Raw genomic sequence first — 9,168 nt, 5'->3', positions numbered from 1 at the left:
CAAACAAGAGTTTGTAAAAATAGGATTTAAGAGTAAGTCTTAGTCTCAGATAAATGTCGCGTAAAGCAGAGCGCGCACAGGAGACTAAATTATCCTATTCGTCAATTATTTGCGTTCTGATAGATTTTAAACACATAGGACAAGGACAGATACCATTTTGTCGCTCGTGCGCGCTAGCCTTGACTCAGTTGTGGGTTGGCGAATCCAGATATCTGGTTAATGGCTTTTCTACTCTAGAACTAGACACTAGGGTTAGTTACTTAAGTTCCTAACTATATAAAAAATCAACATACATTCAATGATCGTCAACCCAGTAATCCTACTACGAAACCGTTTTGAGACTCAAACAATCGGACGAAAGTGCCACGTCCTGCTCTAACAACGTCATTTCACGTGTCTTAGAGTAGGACGCAACATTCTCGTACGATTTGAGTCTCAAAACCGTTTCGTGGTACGGGCCCAGATTACAGTAAACTAGAAACGGTAGACATGGCCTTACGAGTAATTAAACTATCGTAATAAAATAGTTTTGCAAGTTCACAAGCGCGTACGAACTGATGATATAATAGCGACAGTGTGTAACCATTGGTAAAATTCTGGTCATGGTTATAAAAATTTCAGAGGCGCTTGTGAACTTGTAAAACAGGACACATACAGTTAACTATAATTATGAATACATCATTTTGTAGCTTTCCTTTTTAATATTAAAATATTGCTTAATTAAACCAATAGACAATAGACAATGTACAAAAAGCTTCACCGCATGGTAGATAGTAAATTCTCAATACATATACTGGGAAAAGTCGACAAAAGCATGAAATTAGCCTCAGTCTTGTCATTCTAATGATGGTGCCAACCTGATGACTACTAGTGATGTTCTTTCTCCCTGAAAAGTAAAAGACATCATATAATCTAAGGAACCTTTACATTATAAATTATATCATGTACTTAATTATCAAAAACAGTAATTGTTCTACTTTCAATATTGATATTGTTAGTACAAAATTATTATTTTCTACTTCATTTGATTTCTATATTTATTAAAGTCTAAAAAAAGTAATGAGATCTTGATTCTTGACTTTAAGAAACGCCTGTCATCATGATCGGCTCAGGCAATTACTCAAAACGCAAATCCTTGAATGATTCAGTCATGTCTTTGAACAATGATTCAGTCATGGTTCAAGGATTTCCGTTTCAATGAAAGTTTCCGTAAGTATTTTTCTTTGTAAATTATTCAAATAGTTTGCAATGTAGTAGAGCAACGACCTCAGAGTACTTGGCGTGTATTTTTTATTTCCTTAGCTTCAAAAAGATATACGAAAATAATAATAGCATAATATATTTTATTAGCTTACCAATTTTTATGCTTCAGTGGGCTGCTCTATTAGTTCGGTACTTGGTTCATCTGTGGGAACCGTTTTAACTTTTATTTCTGTCACTTCGGCCTCGACCTTTTTGTCTGACACGCCATTTTCGACGGCTACAGAGTCACCATTAGAACCATTAACTACTTCTTTGCCATTTTCTACTGATAACCTCGATTTTAATTCTTCATCACTGCCAGAGTCACCATTTTGCTTCGTCTCCATAGCTCCATTTATTACTTTACCATTTACATGTCCTTCTTCTGGTTCCGACGCATCCTTTGCCTCTGCAGATGTTTCGGGTTTGTCTTCAGGTGGCGTTTTATTGTCACTGTCATCGCTATGGCTTTCTGCTGTGTCACTAACACCATTTTCATTTGAGATAACTGAACTTGAGCCATTCACAACTTCTTCCTTTTCAGGCACACCATTTTCTACTTTAGTTTCCTCTGTGACAGATGTTGTATTGGTTTCTTTATTGTCATTGACTTCTGTATTGGCAGAAATTGTGTCTTCATTTTTTGTACTCTCTTTAACTTCTGACGCTTGTGCCTCTTCCGCGCATTGTTTTAATTCGAGCTCTAATTCCCCGTCTAATATTCTGTCTACAATGTCATTCGAATCTGTATTCTCTGTTTCCATAGATTCTTCTACAATTGGTTGCAGTAATGGCTTCACAGAAATATTGTCCAAGTTTGTCACATCTTGAACTTTGGATAATATTTCATCGCATTCTTTTTCAAGAACATCTCCCACATTTTGTAACTCTTCGATATCCTCGTTCATTGCTGGCTCCTCGACTATAGGTTCCATTCCTTTAATGACATCAGCCACTTCGCACGAAGGCTCTTTGTCGTCCTTTATTTCGGTAATAACTATAGGAGGAGTTTCTTCAGCGATAGAACTTTCAGTCTTAGTTTCATTTGGCACTTCATTCGCTTTTACCTCTTCTGGTGTTTTTATTTCTTCTGTGGGATTATTGTCAGTTGTTTCTGTAATTTTAGAGTCCTCAACCGCGACCGTTTCAGTTGTTTCTACAGTATCAGTTTCCATCTTCTCCACTTCTTTTTCTTTGACATTCTCATCCTCGTTTACTTCAGTAATTATTGGTTCAATGTCGGTGACAGCCTCAGCGTCTTTTGCATCGGTAACTTCTTCTATTACTGTTATTTCTTTAACTTTATCTGTGATTTGTGGTTCAGTCTCATTCTCGGGGGATTCTGATTTTTCTTCGACTTCCATTTTTTCAGATTCACCAGCTTTTTCAGTCTCAGTAGGTACAGTTAAATCTTCGGTAGCATCAGTCTTAGCAATTTTAGCCGGTTGCTCAGCTTCCTTAAAGATAAATAAAACATTTTAAAGGTTTATCAAATAATATACTAAGTATAGAACTTTAGTGCTCAATTTAAACAAAGCTCAAAATATTATTTTTTATGATTGTTTAATTTTTGTTAAAATAATAATAGTATTGTGCGACGGATCACTAGTCTGTTTTTATCTGTTACAATTTTTTTATGAATAATATTGTGTATATTGGAAAATATGTATATTTGAAAGATTTCATTCATTTGGACTTTAGAGCATGCAATTGTGAAATATTAACTTTTTTTTCTATTTTATTTATAGGACCTTTATATCAATACATGTCGGTCCTGTTAATATTAACTTTGCAGATTATTATTTTTGTATAAATGATATTTAAGCAATAACTAAATCAATATGTTTGAAAAATAATAAGGGGTTATAATGCAAAGCAAACAAGAACTAAATATAAAAAGGTTTTATTTTCTGTTATCATATTATATTTTGATTTATTATAAACAAACTTATTACAAACTATTAGGCCGTGTTCACACCAAACCGACAGTGAGCCGCCGAATGAGAGCGAACGTTACGCAGAGTGTAACAAAACTAAGTGATAACACTTTAGGGTGTGTACGCCGTACGGTTCCCCGTTCTTTAGATTCTATAGAATTCAATGTGAAAATAGCAGCGCTGTAAGAGCAACTTTTTTTATGATTTGTATGGCCAAGCGCCCCAGCGTCATAAATTTACCACATAAAGCGCAACGTCATAAAGCACTGCCACTGTCACAGGGAACTCTATCTACATATAAGGGATCCATATTCCATACATATTACACACCCTACAGTTTTATCACTAAGTTTTATTACACCTTGTATAATATTATCTATACTTACATACATATTTACAATTTAATAGAAAAGACATTGCAGCCTCTGTAGAGTAGATTGCAGTGCTAGATTTGTTTTCCGATGTATAAATAAACAAAATTAATTTAGGCATTAAGTTACATTGTTTCTAACTTTAGTAATTTTAATATTAGTAGAAACTAGCATTTAAATGTCAAGTATTGGTAAAACTTTTACCCCAGTAAGTCATATAAAAATACTTAAAGAATGCGTAAGATATACAATGTACCAAATATTTGTTCTTGTCTGTTTCATGGGATAATGTGCTTAACACATTATCCGATTACATATAAATATAAACAAGGACAAAATATTGTAAAGCCTATCCACTGTCCAACGATTTTTAGTACAAGGCATAAAAAGTATATTATGTTTGTAAGTTTTTGCGCTCTTATAATCTGGGATAAGAGTTCCACATGGTGTGTTATAAATAAAAATCAATATATCAATAGCATAAAAGCAACAACCAATCCACCTTACAACAACCACATACACCCAAGACTAGTCTACAATTACTAACCTTCTCCGGGTCAATACAGATAAATATATGCATGCATAATAGGAGGTAACGGGCAACATCGATCATCGTGGCACCTGTGGGTCCGTCTTGCGCTTGTTGGAGACGGAGAGCTCGGACAGGGAGTTGATGACGGGGTAGCTGCCGGCGTCGTCGGGCAGAGCGGCGTTGCCCTCGCGGCTCACCAGCGCCGCGTGAAGCCCGGCACTACGCGCCGCTTCCGCTTCTGAAAATTTCAGCAACTCAAATTATGTATCTTGTTAAAGTATAATAATAATATGTTATATGTAATAATAATAATAATCTATGGACGCTTCACACCACGTCAGTCTGGCCCCGTGCTAATTACCTGAAGGACTTGTGTTACGGGTACCAGACAACGGAAATATATTTAATACTTTTATACTATACATATATTTAAGATTTTTATCACATCCATGACCCAGGACCTTGATACACATTTTTAATACAATCCATGACCCAGGAACTTTGAAAACTTTACACCCAAAAGGTACAATATCTTTCTAGAATCAAATTTTTTCTTTATAGTTGGCAACATTAGTAAAAAATTTGAATAAAGTAGCTAACGATTAATAAACTTTGTGCATTAAGATTGCAATCGGAAAATGTTGGTAGAAAATTATTATTGGTGCTGTAAAAGAAATGAAAAATACTGGATTTGATGAAATTTTAAAAATTGGCGCTTTTATTAACGGCACCGTCGGAAAACTCTTAAAAAATAATAATATTTTAATATTAAGTGACTTTTGATTGTGCATATTTCGGCCATTTTTCGTATATATTTCGGCACTGTGATCGTGCATATAATCCGGTGTCTAATTAAAATAAATAATAAAAATAAATTCTTTATTTCCTATAGATTGCACTAACGTTTAAAAATTACATTTATGTTTGTTACTTTTTACTTTAACTTGGCTTGGCGTGGCACAGTGGATACTCAAGGTAACACACGCCCAGAAGGACCCTGGGAGCAAAGCAGCAGGTTTTTAAGGTAACACCCTGACACCCTAGCCCGTCAGTACCCGTGTCCCCAGAACCGGAAAGAAATTTAATGAATAATTTAAATCAAGGTTTTGACACAAGATCTTCTAACATTTTGTAAACTGGCGCTAGAGTGAGACTCTGACCTGGGGGAAGTCTTTGCCCAGCAGTGGGATAGAATAGGGTAACAAAAAATATATTTAATCGCTCTAAGTCTGGCCGTTAGTGTGAGAGGAAATGAGTTAGGAATTCTTCATTACACACCTTTCAGAATATCAGTGAGGAATAAAATGTCGCCGGGGCTGCATCCGATTTTCTCTACGATGGCAGTGTAGCTGGTACTCTCTTGCTTTCCACCAACGGCAGTGTCGAAATGACCGTCGATATATTTGAGCAGGTCACCAGCAAGAGATTGACCGAATAGAAGTTTTTGTGCTTGGACGGAGCCAGAGGAGTAGATGTACACTTTCTGATCGTCCACCGATTGCCATTGTTCAAGAGCCGACGACACGTCATCGAAGACACTGAAATTTATATAATTTATATTAATATTAACCCGTCAAGCCCCATAAGCTCACCGGTGAGCGAGACACGATAGAATAACAATAGATTTCAAGAATCCACGATCGAAGGATTAATATGCTGAGAAAAAAAATCTGAATCAATTTCCCACACATAACTGCAAATTCGAATCACTTTGCAAATATTCACGGCAAAAACATTCCAATGTCACGATAAAAATTTTAAAAATTCGCCGATGTTTGCGATTGGGCGTAAAATTGCAGTTTTGTATACGAGTCCTTAAACCCTGCGAATAGTGGAACATGCAAATTCGGCACATATTCGTTTAACTGTCACGCCATTTTCGAATAATTTTCAATTTCTAATTACTCTCATTAAAAATTATCACAAAAATGGTTTATGTTTACACTTGAAATATCGCCCCCACACTAATGTGTAAAAAATTATAGATAAGTACTTATAAAATATAATGTCTCAAACTATGTAAACTTTACATAAGCATTGACTAGCCAGCTATTAATATGCACCCCTCCCAGGCGAATAGTAAAACAACTTACTGTCCCTTTATGTCGCCACTGTCATACCCCTGCTTCCAGATGAGTCCCTGTAGTTCTTTCAAAGGTCCCGCCTTACGGTCCGAGGACATCTGCCACTTCACATTGTTCACGAGACCTTCAATTTGTTCGTCCTTGGACGCGTCCTGAAATTATAAGATAATATGCATATCAAGTAAACTAGTATCAGAAAGTAATAGTCATGCATTTTTTCGATGTACTCGCAAAAATCATTTATACAAAGAACCAAGAAAAATTCAGCCCATTTACACTAACATGAAGCATAAGGTCTTAAGGTTGTTAAAAGGTGTTTTTAAAACGTGTTCGTCTTAAAGTACACATAACACATGACTGCTAGGGAATACTTAGGGGCGGACAAAATAGCATTAGATGCATTTTTCTTAAAAAATATAAAACAGATACTTTAGCTCACCTCCCCAGGGATATCGACAACTCCATCTACACTCTTTTCTTTGTCTTCAATGGCTAACTTTCTCAAAGCATTAACGGCTTCTTTGACGTCGTCATTATCCCATTGATTCTCCAAAAACTTCTTCACATTCTCCTCGGCGTAGGGAAACAGCTTATCCTGTGAAACAAAGCAACAAAAAACTTTAACTTTGAAGTATTGAAGTCTATAGAAAAATGTCTATCGTAGTAGACGACCGCCGCAACTCCGTTGCACCGAAATTCGTTTATCGTGCGTGATAACCGTACATTTATCCACAACAAAAATATCCTTTTTCGTCTCTCAAAGTAAATCCGGATTTCAACTAAATCATGAGAAAGGGCTACCAAACATAGGCAGACTTAAACTTTTGCATTTATAATATTGGTAATTTGGTAAGGATATGATAATTCTTATTGTCTGTTAATTTTCAAGTTATTACGAAGTTATTATCAAATCAATATTAAAAATCTTTTACGTTTTAAATAAATAGATCGACTTGGACATCGCATGATTAGATTGTTTAGTATAACACTATACAGTATCACACAGCACTACAATAACGGGCCTGCATCAATCGCATGGAGCGCAATAGACTAAACAATCTATTACTTATAAAAATTATTATGTATAAATTGTAAGATACATTGTGTTTTCATGCGATGTCCAAGTCGATCTATTTATTTAAAACGTAAAAGATTTTTAATATTGATTTGATAATAACTTACGTCATAACTTGAGACAGAAGGTCCCCTAGGTAGGGACTGAATAAAATAACCGACTTGGTATTGTATGGATCTCATAAATTTTTACGGTGTAAGAACTGAGTTGCGAGACTTGGTTTTTTTACAGGATGTTTTTGATGGGATCTCACTTCTTTTTGTTTTGTAGAGTCCTACTTTTCTCCTTTTTGGTACCTTTTACTGTAGCTTTTACTTCTATAAATATCAATAACGATTTTTATAAGAAACAAATAAAACTAACAATATACTCATTATATATACAGTATTACTATACTACTTGCCTTTCATGACTATCCAATATCTATACTAATATTATTATAAATGCGAAAGTGTGTTTGTTTGTTTGATTGTCCTTCCTTCACGGCCTAGCGAAGCAACCAATCGACTTCAATTTTGACGTAGACTTATTTGAAAGGATGAAGAGTAACATAGGCTACTTTTGGTCTTGGAAAAACGTCAGGTTTCCAAAGGAGGTTTACAAGAATATTCCTATTTTACGCGATTTTTGAATTCCACGCGAGCGAAGCCGCGGGCAAAAGCTAGTGCTTCATATATATAGATACCTATCTACAACTATTACTCCTTCGAATATACGTACAGAAATATCGATGGTACCGGCACAATGATTCATAAATTGCAATTAATGTAACTTTGTAATCTTATACATATTGTATATGGGATTACAAAGTTATTCACGAAGTTAGAGAAAGAAGAAGAAAACTGGACAGTAATTATGAAATGTTTATTAGGTTTTCCCTTAATTAAAACACTAAACACTAGCTAGATATCTCTCTACCGACGATAAACCGGAGATGTTGATGGTACGGGTACAATGATTCATAAACGCAAATGTAACTTTGTAATCCTATACATTTATATGGGATTACAAAGTTATTTACGAAGTTAGTGTATCTAGAAAACTGGACAGAATTTTTTTAATATTTGAATTTTTCTTTGATTTAGACACTAAACACTAATTATATTCTAAATTTGAAGGTTCTATGTCTGCTAGAAGTGCCTTAGACTTTTGGTGATCGGTCAGTCAGTCAGTCAGTGACAAAATTAAGAAACTTTAACAAGTTACAGTTCTTAAACTTTCAGGCTTGTTGGTTTATCCACAATGAAGTTATAGGGGGTCAAAAACAGCCTGAATTGGTTCGAGAAAAGGATGGTACGGCCGTGCCGCTTTTTTGATCGACTTGGCGGGGGCACTGCCGTGCCCCCAGATACAATTAGGTAAACAGTGCTGAATCCAGCATCTGAATAATATATGTATTATAATAATCAAAAATCTGTCATTTTCCTAGTGTGTGTGTTGTAGTGTGTGTAATGTTTTATTTGTTAAAAAAATGTATGATAAAAGCATAATTTAAAAATAATATTAGCTTGAGCCTTGATGCACTCCTCAAAAATCTGTCATTTTCCTAGTGTGTGTGTTGTAGTGTGTGTAATGTTTTATTTGTTAAAAAAATGTATGATAAAAGCATAATTTAAAAATAATATTAGCTTGATGCACTTCTTCACCATACAAACTATAACTGTGCAAAATATCATTCACCTAAGCTACGTTTACCCATTTTTCGTCAAAAGGGATACAAAGCTTTTGGTTCACGTATTAATATAATATTATATACATAATACATAATATATTATAATGAAAGAACCCAGATCTGTAAGTAATTTATAATACATATATTATTATAATACATAAAATAATTATAATAATATATGTATTAAAATAAAATGTATTATAATAAAAAAAATTAAATATAAATAAATAAATAACTCCCACACTGGTTTCGGTG

At 34.6% G+C, this 9,168-nt stretch overlaps 1 protein-coding gene across 1 annotated transcript in view; it reads right to left on the bottom strand.

Annotated features, from left to right (window-relative positions):
* Positions 1-757: 757 nt before the first annotated feature.
* Positions 758-9,168, bottom strand: part of LOC121725827 (claspin-like) — a 37,623-nt gene continuing 29,212 nt past the window's right edge. Inside the window, exons 16-21 of the mRNA XM_042112938.1 lie at positions 6,606-6,768; positions 6,176-6,318; positions 5,361-5,620; positions 4,172-4,320; positions 1,356-2,699; positions 758-886 (exon numbers count right to left, since the gene is read on the bottom strand). Coding sequence (XP_041968872.1) covers positions 1,362-2,699; positions 4,172-4,320; positions 5,361-5,620; positions 6,176-6,318; positions 6,606-6,768 — 2,053 coding nt within the window. The 3' untranslated portion in view covers positions 758-886; positions 1,356-1,361. The remainder of the gene's footprint in view (positions 887-1,355; positions 2,700-4,171; positions 4,321-5,360; positions 5,621-6,175; positions 6,319-6,605; positions 6,769-9,168) is intronic.

This window comes from Aricia agestis, chromosome 4 (assembly GCF_905147365.1).
Source record: "Aricia agestis chromosome 4, ilAriAges1.1, whole genome shotgun sequence".
Taxonomy (NCBI): domain Eukaryota; kingdom Metazoa; phylum Arthropoda; class Insecta; order Lepidoptera; family Lycaenidae; genus Aricia; species Aricia agestis.
Note: the sequence above shows the minus strand (reverse complement) of the source record. Positions and strands in the feature narration are given on the sequence as shown.